Below are 15,735 nucleotides of genomic sequence, written 5' to 3'. Positions count from 1 at the left end.
ACATAAGTCTTTGCTTTTCTTCTTTCATTCTATAAATATAATATAACTATATTTGAAGTATCTCAGATATAATATATGAATATACTAAAAATGATAAAGTAGTATATACTAGCAGATGGTCAGTGGGTATAACTACACCCGATCGTGAATGAAGTGCATTTAACAGTAGTATTAGCTGCTCATTGCAGCAAATTCTTCTTTCGGAAGGGCAGACCAGGACCCGCTGACACTCCGCCCTACACATGGTAGTATATGATCTGTGGGTATAACTACACCCGGTTGTAGGACGTATTTCTCCGTTAATCACGTATTTATGAAATGTTCATCGTGAATGAAGAATATGTTATGTTGGGTATTTTCAAAACAGTAATCATGTAGTAAATATATTCATTCCATACTTAAGAATATTAATCATTTATTTAAATAATGTTCATCATGTATTGAAAAATGCTATTGGGTAATTAAAAAATGTTCATCAGGTACTAAAAATTATGTTGTTGTATTTAATAAATGTTCTCCATGCACTAAAAATTATCTGATATTTTAGAAAATATCATATATTTAAAACTATTCAAGTATTTTTAAAAATCCATATATTTAATAAACTGTTCATGTACTTTTAAAGAGTTTTTTCGCATATTTGATAAATATTCTGTAAATATAAAATCACGTAATTTGAATTTTTTTTATATATTTAAGAATTCTCACATCTTTTTAAAATGTTTGTACACCTGTAAAAGCACATGCTAATAAAAATGTTTTGTATATTCTTTAATAGCCACGTACTTTTAGAAAAAAATGTATTTTAAAGAAGTTTAAATGTTATAAAAGGAATGACAAACATAAAAAGAAAACAGAAAAGGTGTAAGAAACAAAAAAGATTAAAAAGGAGACAAAGAAGCAAAATAGAAACACCGAATTGATGAAAGAAAAGCCCGCTAATGAGCCTGCTCATGCATGCTTCAACTCTAAGCGAGCACAAGTTATAACTTGCAATAAGCGAGATATAGTACTGGCGGCAAGTTTTTGTATTTGTTTGTATCGTGCAACTATTGCTCGTAGAGCATGTGCATTGTCCAAATGAAAAACTATTGGTCTATTTCCTCCTACATACCACTATCATCTGATTTCTTACTTGCATCGAAATAGGAGTACCAAAATAATCGAACCAAGACATTTTGGTTTATTTATTTTGGTTTATTTGTCTAGGAACCTTATTTTGGTTAGCATTTTGGAAAAATACGATTTTTTGCTATTGCGGAATTGCAGAAACAGCTTTTTTTCCCCTACTCTGCTAGGATTCTGTTCTGGTGTGTGATAATCCTACCATTGATATTCTACAGAGAAAGTTTCGAAGTACTGCAGCTAGTGACTGCCGCTCTCTTTCATGCATGGGCCCGCAGAAGATTTCTTCCAGCCATTAGATTCCAAAGACAGTTTTGTACTATTCCTCGTCATTCCAAATTAGCGAGAACAAAACCGCAGTCGTATTTTTTTTTTAGTGTCAGTCGTATTTTTGTTTTGAGCCGGGTCAAGTTGGTGGTGCATCGTTATCTTTTTTTTTTTGAAAATCACTTCCCCACTTTATCTTTACTAGCAAACATGCCCGTGCGTTGCAACGGGAGACAAAAAAAGTTACACGCAAGCTAAATAAGTATGACTTAATACCCCAAATTATGAGGGTCCTCTATTTTCACACGGTGGCTCACCATGTTTTCACTTATCTTTCTCCCCACCCTTGTTGATGATGTACGTGATGTCCATGTGATCGCAATGTATTCGACGTGGTAAATCCCAAGACAATGAGCTTGACACTGCATGGCACACTTGTCATTGTGCCGCGCAAGAGAATGTTTAAAACTTTAAAAACAAATTTCATGGACCACAAACTACTCCTAGCGCCTAGACATAAAAAGAATTTCCAAAAACTATCCAAATCGTAGACATGAAAGACTTTTGGAGCGACGAACATTTTTTCTAATCGGCAAACATTTGTTTAAAATTTTGGGCATCTCTTAAATGCATGAACATTTGTTTTGTTCAGACGAACATTTTTTAAATTCATGAATAGTTTTCGAATTCATGAACATTTGTTTTGTTCATATGAACAATTTTTTAAAAGCATGCATAGTTTTTGAATTCATGAACAGTTTTTGAGTTACAAAACCTTTTTTTTATCAATGAACTTTTTTTATAAATGGGGAAGAAATTTTGGAAAATTGTGTTTTTTTTATAATTTGCGAACAGTTTTCTAAATCACCAAAAAAATAAAAACTGCGGAAAATTTATGATTTCTCGCACATTTTTTGAATTTATAAACATTCTATGATTTTTTGAATATTTTTCTCAAAATTCACAACCTTTTGTAATTGAAAATCTCAAATTAATTTAAAGAAGAAAAAAAAACAGAAATATGAAAAGAAAAGAAAAAACGAAATTAAAAAAAAGGGGCGTCACGCCCCACGGGCCGGCCCATGAACGCGTATGTGGGAGGGAGGAGGTGCGTGTGAAAAAGGTAGAGGAAAATAGGACAACCTGGGAATCGAACCCGGGTCTGCGCGGTGGAACAGTGAGTCTAATATGTGGGCTATTGTATTTATAAACGACCGTGCGCGAGGATGACTTTGAAAAAGAACGAATCATTTTCTTGACTTACGAGTGGCATGGCGGGTAATTTATAGCAACTTTGAGGGTATTTGTTTTGACGGACGACAGAAACCCAATTCTCTTTATTATTATTAGGGGTAAAGATCTTTACGTGTGTATATATATATATATATATATATATATATATATATATATATATATATATATATATATATATATATATATATCTACTAATAAACCAGCTATCGCTTCTGGTCGTCCGTTGTGGTTGTTTTGCAAAAAAGCCCCTCGATTTACAGGAAATCAACCCGCGGTCCCTGTTTTAGTGGCACCCAGAAAAAACGTTTCACTTTTACAAACAAAACCCTATAGGCATTTCAATTCAGTCCGCAATCCTTTCCTTCCTCTTATCCACTCTGCGCCGGCGGCTACGCCCATTCCGCCGTGCGCCGGCGGCCGCCGTGCCTGGCACCGGAGGATGGAGTGCGCTCGCCGGGAGGATGGACGGCGCGGAGAGGCGCGCTCGAGCCTGAGCTCCTGTGCCCGCGCCTCGCGCCTCCTTGCACCGCTCCGGCGGCCTCACTCGCCACACGCCGTCGCCGGCGACCACAAGCAGCGACCGTCGCACCTCTCTGCGCGCCACCCCGAAGCCCCAGGCACGCCGCGCTGCCGTCCCCCGCAACCCCGGCCTCCTCCTCGACCTTGCCTCTCCGTGCGAACAAACGACGTCGCCGGCGGCGGCCTCGGCCACCATGCTTGAGCTGACGAGCGCCGACCGCACGGGGCTCATCTCCGAGGTGTTCGACGTGCTAGACGACATGAGCTGCAGCGTCGTCGATGCCAGGGCGTGGTCGCATCGCGGCCGCCTCGCCTGCCTCGTCTACCTGCGGGACGAGGATGTTGCCGCAGCCGTTGTGGAGCACATCGAGGCCCGCCTCGCCTCCCTCCTCCGCGGAGACTCGGAAGCCAGCAGCGGCGCCGTGGCTGCCGTCCCCGCCGGCTCCATCCCGCACGCCAACCGGCGCCTCCACCATCTCATGTATGCCAGTGGCGACCAGGAGCACGCGTTCCCAACTCCCACGGTGCGTGCTCATGGATCTCGAGCCCGACACCATGGGCTCCGTGCACAAGGGGCCCTACGGCCAGATCTTCCGCCCCGACAACTTTGTCTTCGGCCAGTCCGGCGCCGGCAACAACTGGGCCAAGGGCCACTACACCGAGGGCGGGGAGCTCATCGACTCCGTCCTCGACGTCGTCAGCGAGGAGGCCGAGAATTGCGCCGCCTCCAAGGTACTTTCCCCTTTCTTGAGGAGTCGCTCCAGTTACTTCGTTCCGCAGATTCTGGCCAGCGATTCTGACTTTTGTTCATGTGCTTGTCCTGAGGCTTCCAGGTGTGCCACTCCCTCGGCGGGGGCACCGGTTCCAAGATCAGGGAGCAGTACCCGGGCCGGATGATGCTCACCTTCTCCGTGTTCCCATCTCCAAAGGTCTCTGACACGGTGGTCGAGCCCTACAACGTCACTCTCTCGGTTCACTGGCTGGTGGAGAACGCCGACGAGTGCATGGTGCTGGACAACAAGGCGCTCTACGACATTTGCTTCCGCACCCTCAAGCTGACCACACCTAGCTGTAAGCAAATCTGTGACATCAAGCTATATTACCTGCCTGTACTTTTTTACCTGCCTGTACTTTTTTACTAATGTGAATGCTAAATGAATAAAAGAGATAGAGGATTAATACACTGACTCTGGCTTGGCAACTTTATATTGGTTTCTTGACCGAGATTCTGGTACAGATGGAACCATGATTTGTGATAGTCTAGCGATTAGTAGAAAGCGAACTGTAAAATCATGTGCTTTGCAACTCTTGTCATAATCATATACATAGGATTAGTTCAGTTTAAAGCAGGGATTCAGATTGCTCTACTGTGGCACACATTGTCAATTAGTTAAGTGAGATCAAAATAGAAGTGCAGATTTGGTGGCAAAACATTCTATAGGTGAGCAGTTAACCGGTTTGTTGTTACAAGGTGCTCTGGTTTTTTTAGCACACCAATTGGCTGCACATTGTACTTCTAATAGTGATTTTTTATTAATGTGAGATCTAAGCTCAATAGTTCGCACAACTTGGGAGGCAATCCTGAAAAGGAGGAGAGCACTTGAAATAGGCTTAGTGAAGAGAATTTGAGATAGCACAACCAAACATATTTGGGTTGACCACTGAATACCTAATGTCCCAGGGAATTTCAAGGGTGAGGAAGCTGAGTGAACTATTTTCTGCTGACAGTAGGTGGTGGAATGAGGACACTCTCCAAGAGAACTTCTTAACACCAGACATCTGGGTGATAAAGAAGACCCCTCTTGGAAAATTGGACCAGGATATGTGGGTGTGATCCAGAATTTTTTGCCTGTCAGGGCTAACTTGCACCTCCATCCCTACGCCCCTTTGATTACATTTGCAATTCAATATGCAAATAAGCTGGATGCTTGGATGCCCGTGGTGAGTGAAGTATGGCTTTAGTCTATCGGTTAAGCTGACTAACTGTTTCAAAATCTTGAACTAATGTTTTTTGTGACACCTGAACTGAAGTTGGTCATGCTAACAAAACCTTCAACTTATTAGAACAGAAATTGTAACAACAGTTTAGCTTATTGTTCTGTGAAGTAACTACTGTTGTACCAGGAAATTTTGTGCACGTGCATTCAATTACAGGTTATCCGAGCCTGCTTGCACTTGCAACTGATCAATGCCGATCTAGTTGTTCTCAGGATAGATAAAAATCAGTTCTTGTTCATTATAGAGGGCATCCAACATAAATAAGATTTTTAAATCTGACAAAACATTTTTATTGTACAATTCAGTCTGAAAGATAAGATCAAACTTATCTGCCACTATAGAGGGAATCAAACGTAAAATAGGTGACATGCAGATATTGACATACGATTACATTTTTATGGCATTACTAATCCAGTTATGGTTCCATTGTTGTCGCACACCGAACGTTCAATGAATTTCTTGAAGAAAATGTGTGGAGTCTTTTGTTGTCTGCTTCAACCAGGTAAAATCCTATTGGTTATTCTAATCATACAATCTTCCGATCCAATTTTGTGAGCTTAGTACAGTAGGATTCTTATTTTTGTAAGGCTTCCCAGTAGATATATTGGAGCTGCCCCTTCCTCTTCTACTGTTCTATCTCTACTTCTTTCCCTTCTACTTGATAGTCAAAAATTTAGTACATCTCCATGCTCATGGTTCTTCAGCATATATAGTCTACTATGTAATTCTCTGTACAACCCATTTAACTCTGCAACAACCACTAAAATATATCTGTAAGCTTGCATAGGAATAATTCATTTTTTTATTGTTGTTTGGTTATTGTGGTTCACAGCCAATTTCTTTAGGCTTTAAGCATATGGTAGGATTACACTAACAATCCGAGTAAATAGTATTTGGTCCTTTTGATTATGTTTCATGGCAATAAGTATGTTTCCTTGTGGTGCAATTTGTTTCCTGCAATTGATAACTCAACTTTTTTGCAGGGAGGTAACTACATTTCTTCCGTTGCTGAAAAAGCTGAGGTGAATTCTATGACAGTGAGGGTTGATGATAGGAGCACAAGTAATTCTGATGTAAGTGTGACAACCTTGTGTACTATTCTATCCTGGTCTTGCTTTTATTGTTGCACAACTTCTCTGATCTCCCAGTAGATTTGTTCAGTCGGTGTGGTCGTTAGGCTTAGTTTAGACATATTTCTATTTTGAATCTGTGCTTATACTGTTTGTCATCTGAAACCTACACTCAGTATACATTATGTCCAGGAAATAATCATCACGTACGGACATCACTCTATACTCCTTCCGTTACATAATACTTGTCGTGGTTTTAGTTCAACATTGCATAACCTTCTGGTTTTCCTGAGGTACTGCTCAGTAACTTTTTTTACCTCATGCATACAAAGATAGAACAAGAGTCACTGGATTAAGAATTCGAACTTTCAAAAGTTCAAAAAACAAATCTGCATAGTCTGTGGATGGGGATGGAAGGAAAGAATTGTGATTCTAATGTGCCATTGACAGTGGCGGGCATTAATTGGGGAGGCGGAGATAGCAGCTTGACATGCATGATGTTTGATTAGAATCGTGTTTACTTGGTGATGCTTTTAGTTTGCTAGAACTTTTTAGCCTGAAAGAATGCAAAATGCATATACACTGGGATTAGGAATCCATTAAGTTATCTTAGTTTCTCTTTCTGGTTTGAGTTTAGTATTATTTTTTCTTCTTCATGCATTTAATTTGCTGTGCAGGTGTCTTAGATAAGATGCTATAAGGATTACATAACTTTCTTTACCAATCACAGTACCGACGGTGGCAGGCCATGCTTTCTATCTGCAGTTCTCCAACTAAAAGTCTAACTGCAGGAGTATGTAGAATCTTCTTTACTTAACTAGCTTATACTCACGGACATATCGTGAAGCACAAGCAGCCTTGCAACCACAAACCTTGCAGACTTCTCTTTTCATATCCAAACTTTGCAAACATTTCATTCATGTTTTTAAACTTATTCTACGTTTATTTTAGTGCACCAAGAAAAAATAAATTTGTGACCATTTGTGCTTATCTACTACTGCTTTGAGTTTTTTTTCTTCTTTAAAGGTTTGATAGTATATGTGTAGATTTTTAACTATTTTTGTTACTATTACAAATTTAATTACATTTCTCAAAATAAAAGAAAATACTAAATTTGTATGAACATATAGATCTTATGAAATTTGATTTCATGGTAATTTAGTTACATAAATTATTAAACTCTCAAAGAGTATGTATATGCAACAATCACAATGTATGTTTTCTCGAAAAGCGATAATTCAACCAGTGGCAACACAAAGGCATGTTCACCTTATAGAGAATGAGGATAACATTGTTTCCGACGTTTGTCAGAATTGGATATAAGAAGTGGCACGTGGAGCAGGATTTGCGTTTTTTTTTCGCCCGGTGCAACGCACGGGCATTTGTACTAGTAGTAGTACTAATAAACCAGCTGTTGCCTCTGGTTATCTGGCGAGCGAGGTCGAGGCTGGCCGCGATGCAGACGACGCCGGGCGCGGAGGCGGCTATCTCCGGCCAGATCCGGTCGAGGAGGCGCGGCAGGGGCCGGATCCTGTTCCGGCGACGGCGGGATGCGATCTACGAGGCGCATGAGGAGGTCCAATGGTGGGGCTTCAATTCCAAGTTCATCGCGGCGGCGTTCCTCACCGGTACTGAGCGAGATGGCTAGCTCCGGCGAAGTCTCTCCATCGATACGGTGGCTCTGTACCTGTGAGAGACACATAGGTGAGGGGAGAGGCAGGGAGGAGAGGGTGAGGAGCGGCGGGGAAGTCTTGGTGGTGCCCGCCTCCTACAGCAGCCCTCGTGAGTGCGGCCAAAGAGAGAGAGATGAGAGAGAGCCAGGAGGAAGAAGGAAAGGAAGGAGACTTCAGGAAGGGGCGGCGGGATCCTGCGGTGCTGGGTTCGAGCTCCGTTGGTGGTGCTACTGCTGCTGTTGGACAATGGCCGATGGGACTTGGTAAGAGGAAAACATGTGCTGTGTTGGCACGTTTGATGCAAAGCAGCCACCGTAAGTCCTTCTCCCTTCTCTGATTAATATTGGGATTCCATTGCTATTTGATGGAGAGCAGCCACCAAAAATTCCTCTCTTGATGCAACGCTCCCTCCCTCCCTCCCTCCCTCTCGAATCTGATTCATCACAAGAATATCAACAGACAACATCCTACCTCCAGAATGTTTGGGGCCCCTAGGTATTTGACTGAATAGCACGGGCTCGCGTGTGTATGTCACCATGACAATACTACACTTCAAGATTTCATAAGTTTAATTATCTTTTGTGCAGATAAGGATGGCAGTAGAAGAGCTTGACGACAATGAATGACAACCATATGGATATTTTTTTAGTAGCCAATGAATATAGGCCAGTGAGCCATGGATTTTGGTTTGCTCTTTTTCTCCTTTATGTGATGAGGCAAGGAACATGCTAAAGGGGATATTGTCAATGCTGCATAATTATGTTGTATGATGTTTACATATTTTCGGACCTCATCTCAGTAAAATTCTGTATTTATTTTGTGGCCTAATGGTGTTTAGTTCATTTAACTTTTTCTGTTCATATACACGAATAGCAGGATTTCAGGCCAGTAGACTGTTATACCAGCAGTTTCATTTAACTTTTATTCATTAACAGTGAGAGTAAGATATCCTGACAATTTGTCCGCTGGAAAATCTTACGTACTATTTGTTTCATGTAGGTTCTGGAATTGCTTGAGGCTGTACAGTTTAGATGTCCAGACACTTCAATGAAATACTCTCAGTTGCTTTCAAATCTGAGAGTTGGATGGAAGGTGCGCATTTGAACGTGTGCAATTATTATTTTGATTTTTGGTCTCTCATCAGCTTGTTGATTCTTAGCTTGAAGAGATCCTATAGAATTCTGCAACATCTGAATTTGGTGGTGTATATTTTTTTCGGAGAGAGGTGATCGACTGATTGATCTGGATGCGTTCCATCAAAATCTTATCCAAGTTGCGTGGTCAGCCCTGTTCATATTGGGTTTTGAGATTATTATGTTCTTCAGATTGCTTATTTTGAAGTTCAGATGTCACAAAAACTGCACATGATTGAGCGAGTCTAAGAAAGAAGAGCTAAAAGAATCGTTCCATCATATGCTGAAATGGGCCCGGAGATATAACAAAAATCTTGAAATAGGAAGCCCAGCTTCACATGTTAACTAGCTGGTCTGAAATTCTTCAAATGAGTTGTGTGTGTGCATGACCACTTAATCTTTTCAGTTGGAAATTGGATATAGTAACCCGCTTGTTGTTAATTTCAGCTAGCTGTATCAAGAAGGATGTCATTGCTTGAGGATTGTTCACAGTTATTGTTTGAGTGAGTTTAGCCTCCCTTCTCGTAGAATGTACTCCGGTTATTTAGAAGAGACTGTCACATGTGAGGATGAAAGCGTGGATCAACTCCTGTAGTAGATATCTTTCATTTGCAGCCAAGTTTAGTTATGGTTATAGGATGGAAACTTTTATTATTTTGCCATCTTCTTTCCTTTGTGAAACTAGCTGCAACATTTAGGAGTTTAAATTGATGCAAGGAAGTAATTAACACAAACTGCATTCTTCTTATTTATTATTCCCTCGGAACAGATTTTGTAATTCATGATCAGGTCGTTTTTTTACACATACTCTTGGGATTTCTATGTATCTTATCTTAGTTTTGGGGATTTTAACATAAGCATGGTATGATGCTCCAGAGTCGACGACAAGTGCTATCATCATGATGCCAGACAAGTCGTTGTGCCAATCCAATGAGTTTCCAACAACGGAAAGTCATCCGAAGAATCATGTCCCGGTGAGTAGTCCAGCTCCAGCAACAAGACCACATCTGGTTTTCACCAAGAAGCTGGACCAGAGGCATTGTACTCAGGTAAGCTCATGAAAATTCTTGCAATCCAGACATGGGAGAGTCAAATTTATACAGATAGCTAACATCATCTTACTGTGGTTTATATGGTCCATGTAAATCTGGCACCGCACGGCTACACTTCCAACAATTTTACTTGCTAACAAAAATCAAGTAAAACTAAAAGAATAGTTCTTTCTCTTGCTGAAATAGGTTTGGATGCACTGTGGTACATATATGTCAAGTTTAGCCGTATGCAATAATGCAATGCTTATGGTTGATAGTGCTACAGATTTGCTTAGTGGGCAGGAATAACTGGTCAGGCTTTCGTAACTTCTATTTCTATTATTGCAGCATAATTGTTTTTTACATGGAGCTGGTTGTTATTTCTTCTTTTTCGTCAGGAGTACTATTTTTCTTCTTTTTGGTCAGGAGTACTATTTCTTCTTTTTCTTCAGTAGTTAAGGGCGTATTTCAGAGGGGAGCATACGTATTACCGTGATTCCCTTGAGTTTCGTGTGCTGCATTACCGTTATAAGTTACCAGCAGCAAAGAAAGAGAGTCACGTACTAATACATGATAAGGTAGTCTGCTCTTGCAGTTGCAGATCATCTGGTTGATCATTTTCCCATACAAGTGTTACTAAACTCTACTAAGTTCTATAATGACACAAGATTAACTTGTTACAGGACAAGTGTACTGAGGAATAAGTATGCAGAGAAGCTTTGATTCATCATCATCTACATATACTTAGAATATAACTCACAAGGTATGAACATAGTTACTGTTTTGTCGTGTCAATGTATCCGTGTTGGCTGACAAGCTATCTTGGTAACATTATTATGTATCATGGATGGAATAAGAAGACGAAATACATATTCTGAGTGCATGCATCATATGAGTGGGTGGAAGCTAATGTATTCCAGTTTTTATGAAAACGACAAGTTTTATTAAAACTTAAGGAATTTTCTGCATGCATTTTCAGAAAAGCAAAAGCAAAATGATTGAAAATCTATTCTATGCAAAACAACTCTTCCATCAGATGAAGAATGGCATGTTGGCTTCTTCGCGTCCGAACTTGAAGGGGTTATGTATTGCTATACAGTGAACGGAACTACCAGTTTGCATTAAGATGGACTCATTTTCAGCGGTGAATATTCTGAATGGGAGGGACATGGACAGGTCTGTGTATGCTTCTTTGGTGGCGGAGATCAAGCATTTGAAGTCTCTTCGTATGGCCCGTATTACTTATATCAGCTGTTCTCAAAATGTAGTTAGTGATATTTTAGCAAGTTTTGCAAAAACTGAAAGGAGAACTATAGTCTGGCTCGGCTCCGCCCCCTCGAGGTCGTTGATTTGTGTAAGGACGAGTGTAAGGTTGCTGCTTGAGTAATACAAGTTTATACTTTTTTTGCAGGTGAATACAAATTTATACCCGCAAAAAAAACATACTACAAAAAGGACTAATCAGTTTAACTTTATTATTGATATTTATTAAAATTGGATATAAAAAATGGTGCATAATGGCACATGAAGCATGTTGTGTTTTTTCGCCCGGTGCAACACACGGGCACTTTATTAAGCTAAATTAGAAAGTTCATCAGAAACAATACTGAGAATACAATCTGGGGGAGACATCTCCCACGAAACCGAAACGCTGTTACAAGAACCAAAACGGGCAATCTCATGAGCCGCTTTATTCGCCTCCCTTCTCACCCATGTAGCTCTGAACTCCCCCAAGTTTGTGGCCATCATTTTGATTTCTTCCACCAAGATACCCACCGACGACAGATTTCGATCTTGCTCATTTAGCATCCTGGCCACGTTAAGGCAGTCGGTCTCCAGATGGAGTTTGGGTACACCTCTTTGCAAAGCTAGATTGACCGCCCTCCTGCATGCCAGCAGCTCCACGACTTTTGCCAATGTGATATCCAGAAGAAAGACAGCATCCGCACCTCTGAAGGCTCCTTCATCTCTGAACACAACACCACCACCTCCACCTTGCCTCGACCAAGACATAGCTCCATAGACGTTGGCCTTAAGCCAGCCCGACGCCGGTGGTTCCCATCTTGCGCGTTGGGTAGGTGGTGTCGAGGTCTCCGTCTGGCCCCGGACTTTCTTCCATTCTTCCATGAGCGTTGCTACTCTCCTCGCCACCATGTTGGCCTCCTCAATTCGTTTTCCATCACGGGTGTCATTTCTTGCCAGCCATATCGCATATAAGCCCTAGGCCATCGCTGACTTGTCGTCCTCTGAAGCATCCGACATCCACTGCAGCATCCATGATGCAACCGAACTCTGGGTGCACATAGATCGAGGTGGGATCGCCACCCTCGCACCCAATACCGAGTTCAGCTCCTTCCAGAAAAGCATGGAATGATAGCAGCCCCAAAATCTGTGATACAATGTTTCCTCACGACCACAAGCCGGGCAAAAGAGGTCGGGCTTGATCCTTCTACGAAGAAGTTCTGAGCCTACCGCCAAGCCGTTCTTGATCAGCCGCCGCACATGGATCAACACTTTCCCCGACGCGTTGGTGCCCCACAGCGCCAGCCAACTCCGGTGGTTCACCGCCGTTGAGGACGAGCCCGGCTGTCCAGTTCTCGCCTTCTTCTTCTCCATGCATAGGTGGTAAGCTGACTTCACCGAAATTTTTCCATTGTTCGTAAAATTCCAAGCTAAGATGTCCTCTGTACCCGGTCCGCCGACACAAATCTGTAAGATATCTTGTACGTCGCCATCGGTGAACATTGCTTCTAGCTTGTGTCGATCCCAACCTGTAGCGTCATCATTTAGTAGATCGCTCACCCTCGTAATCCCCGGCATATACACCTGGCCAAGTGGCCGTAGGCTACCTTTGCGAGGGATCTAATTATCATGATGAATGCGGATGGTGGAACTATCGCCCACTCGCCATATAAGTCCGTCCAAGAGCAGATTTCTGCCATGCAGAATGCTTCTGAAGGTGTATGATGTACCACCCGGACAGATTGCATTGAGGATAGATCCAAGATCATAGTAGCGAGCTTTGAGGACGCGTCGTTATCTGGTGCATCGTTATCTGGTGGACCGGAAATTCTCGGAACAAAACGCACCTCGGCTTGGCCGACTAAACCGGCGTTCCTGGCATGACCTCATGCATGGACCATGCATGGTAGCTTTGTTGGGTGAGAATGTACGCTTGGTTCGTACTCCCTCCGTTTCTAAATATTTGTATTTCTAGATATTTCAAATAGACTACCACATACGGATGTATATAGACATATTTTAGAGAGTAGATTCATTCATTTTGCTTCTTATGTAGTCACGTGTTGAGATATCTAGAAAGACAAATATTTAGGAATGGAGGGAGTAGAAAAGAAGCAGTTGAACCAACAGCAATCAAGAAGAGGCGCACGTACGTGAACGTGACCTTGCGGCAATTTCAAGGTTTGGTTCAACTGATCATCATTTTTGCCGTGCGGTCCTCTCCACCTGCCTGTGCATGTCGAGGTGTTTCATTTCAACGCGAAATAATGAGCAGCAACAAGAAGCTTTTCTTGGTAAGTATCAGGACTGAACATGTTGGTTGTTGTTGTTGTTGTTGTTGTTCGGGTTTAGGTTAGGAACGAGGCAGAAGTAGACTAGGATATCTAGGAGGATACTTGCCACGCCATCTGTGCGTGCGTGCGTCTATCGATCCATCTATCTATCCGGAGCGTGTAGGTTGCAAGGTATGGATATGCTCTGATCCATCCGGCTTGGCCCGGGGCATCACTTCACCTCACACATCCCTCTCGACAAACCCTCGGCTGCGGACCGGAGAGGCCGGCCTCGGCGAAGCAGACACGCCGGTCGCCACCCGAACGTCGCCGTCCACGCACGCTGCCGGCCATACCTTCCTGGGAAAACCCGGGCCAACCGGCACTCGATTTCCGTTGCTGAATGGACGCGGCCTTGGACGCGAGCGGCGCAAAGATGAACACTACGGAAAACCTGCGCGAGGATGCGCACAGCGGCAACGGACGGCGCCATGTAGGTGAACGGTTGCTGTAGCGGCGAGGTGGCACGCGCAGGTGACGCTTTGGTGTGACCGCCGGGCCGTACGAGACGGGAGGAACGTACCAAGTGGTGGACACGGACACACGGTGGTTGTTTGGTCCCCTGCTCCAAAATCTAAGTGCCACTGCTTACGGAAGACACATGTGGCTCGTGTGTGCCTATACTTTGGTATGAAGCAAAGGAAATATGGCTCCGCTAATCATTGCCATTCCGGTGCCAATACCTAAAAACGGAGCTGTAGTGTACTTCTCTACAGTGTAGAACACTGCTCAAACGGGGCGCATTGGATCGTTGTTTGCTTTCCGAGTGCAAATTACTAGTAGGATACTTTGCAACAACTTCTTCCATCTGCCTGATCGCCGCTCCTACTCTCTCTTCTTTTTTTTTCTTGAGGAAAAACAACTCTCTCTTGAATAATTAATGATGACTAAACAGTATAAAGCAGTATTTTACATGCAGAATTAATTTTCTACAAAAACGAGTAGTACTGCTAAAATACCCCCCCACTAAAATCGTTGCATTAAACTATTAGTAGCAGTAACTTCACTGGAGCATTGAATTTGTGCCACAATTGGCATGTCGTAGTACTTAGTTAAAGCAAACAACCAAATTATTTCAGGGAAGAAGATAACCACCATTAATCAGCACTGCCCGGGCGCCCGGCCCCTCTCCCGAGTGGGCTCCCCGCGTTTACCAAACCGTGACAAAAGTCCGCCATGCCGAAACCACCACGTCCGTGCGCCGTTCCACGTTATAAACCGCCTCCCGCGCCCCACAGAAACTCCAGCAGCCAGGCAAGGCAACCTCCCTCTGCCCCAGACGGAAACGCACACGCTCACGAGGGCCGTGCGCTCTCTCGATCGCATGGCCGCGCCGACGACCAACCTCCGGCGCGCGGAGCTGTGCGCCGCCGCCGTGTCGGCAGCGGACGCGGCCTCGTGGTGGTGCGCGGTGGCGCTCGTCGCGCTCGTGCTGCTGGGCGCCCTCAGCGCGGAGACCGCGGACGACGACGGGGAAGGCGCCGCGGCGTACTTCCGCGGCCCGCGGCTCGGCGGCTCGGCGGCGCGGCCGTGCGACGAGGTGTACGTGGTCGGGGAAGGCGAGACGCTGCACACCATCAGCGACAAGTGCGGCGACCCGTTCATCGTGGAGAGAAACCCGCACGTGCACGACCCCGACGACGTCTTCCCGGGGCTCGTCATCGCGCTCCGGCCGACCAAGAACACCTAGGCCTTGGCCGTTTGACATGCTGCTGCTCCGTGTGCGCGCGCCGGGGTGAGCGCGGAGACCTCGAAGAGTTCTGCCGTGCTCCGTGCGCTGCTTCCTTTCGTTGGTTGCTTTGATCCTTTCCTTGTCAACTGCCCATCTTCATCTTGATGAAGTTTTCTATGAGGAGAGAAAATGGCAACTTGTATATATTAAGAGGATGATGAGAGTTTTATATGAGTACAAATTGGAACTCCCCCCCCCCCTCCTCCCCTCCCGGTCGCTCCCGCGGGCGACGCGGAGGGGAAACCCTAGCCGCTGGTAACAGGCCCCCCTCCTCCTCGACTCCTCCCTCGCCGCCGCCGGCTCGCGCTGACGGGCGAAGCCCGGTCAGCCTCGGCGGCGGCGGGGCCTTCCTTCCCCC

At 44.0% G+C, this 15,735-nt stretch overlaps 2 protein-coding genes and 2 long non-coding RNA genes across 15 annotated transcripts; all 4 read left to right on the top strand.

Annotated features, from left to right (window-relative positions):
- Positions 1 to 2,866: 2,866 nt before the first annotated feature.
- LOC119361047 (tubulin alpha-1B chain-like) lies at positions 2,867 to 3,897 on the top strand (the record flags this gene model as incomplete). Its single annotated transcript, XM_037626434.1, has 1 exon — positions 2,867 to 3,897. A coding segment is annotated over exon 1 (453 nt), but the record flags the coding sequence as incomplete, so codon positions are not given.
- A 17-nt stretch (positions 3,898 to 3,914) lies between these two features.
- On the top strand, positions 3,915 to 7,223 carry LOC119365154. 3 transcript variants are annotated; one of them, XR_005175344.1, is made up of 3 exons: positions 3,915 to 4,236; positions 4,897 to 6,236; positions 6,911 to 7,223. It is a non-coding gene; the product is annotated as an uncharacterized LOC119365154 (long non-coding RNA). The 3 variants fall into 3 exon arrangements; XR_005175343.1 differs by having other exon boundaries at positions 4,847 to 6,236; XR_005175342.1 differs by having other exon boundaries at positions 3,916 to 4,236; positions 4,894 to 6,236.
- A 422-nt stretch (positions 7,224 to 7,645) lies between these two features.
- On the top strand, positions 7,646 to 11,480 carry LOC119365152. Of its 10 annotated transcripts, none has more exons than XR_005175340.1 (6): positions 7,646 to 8,169; positions 8,494 to 8,998; positions 9,066 to 9,542; positions 9,916 to 10,088; positions 10,754 to 10,833; positions 11,050 to 11,480. It is a non-coding gene; the product is annotated as an uncharacterized LOC119365152 (long non-coding RNA). The 10 variants fall into 10 exon arrangements; XR_005175338.1 differs by having other exon boundaries at positions 7,646 to 8,220; XR_005175334.1 differs by having other exon boundaries at positions 7,646 to 8,401.
- Positions 11,481 to 14,953: 3,473 nt separating this feature from the next.
- LOC119365151 lies at positions 14,954 to 15,558 on the top strand. Its single transcript, XM_037630751.1, has one exon. It carries the CDS (start codon positions 14,970 to 14,972, stop codon positions 15,333 to 15,335), a length of 366 nt encoding a protein of 121 aa, XP_037486648.1. The 5' UTR covers positions 14,954 to 14,969; the 3' UTR covers positions 15,336 to 15,558.
- Positions 15,559 to 15,735: the final 177 nt, after the last annotated feature.

Source organism: Triticum dicoccoides, chromosome 2B, assembly GCF_002162155.2.
Source record: "Triticum dicoccoides isolate Atlit2015 ecotype Zavitan chromosome 2B, WEW_v2.0, whole genome shotgun sequence".
Classification (NCBI taxonomy): domain Eukaryota; kingdom Viridiplantae; phylum Streptophyta; class Magnoliopsida; order Poales; family Poaceae; genus Triticum; species Triticum dicoccoides.
The sequence above is the reverse complement of the archived record's forward strand: the minus strand, read 5'-3'. Positions and strand labels throughout refer to the sequence as shown.

Bases quoted from the DNA above. Each gene is read 5' to 3' on its own strand.
- LOC119365151 (XM_037630751.1), top strand. From the start codon at position 14,970: ATGGCCGCGCCGACGACCAACCTCCGGCGCGCGGAGCTGTGCGCCGCC.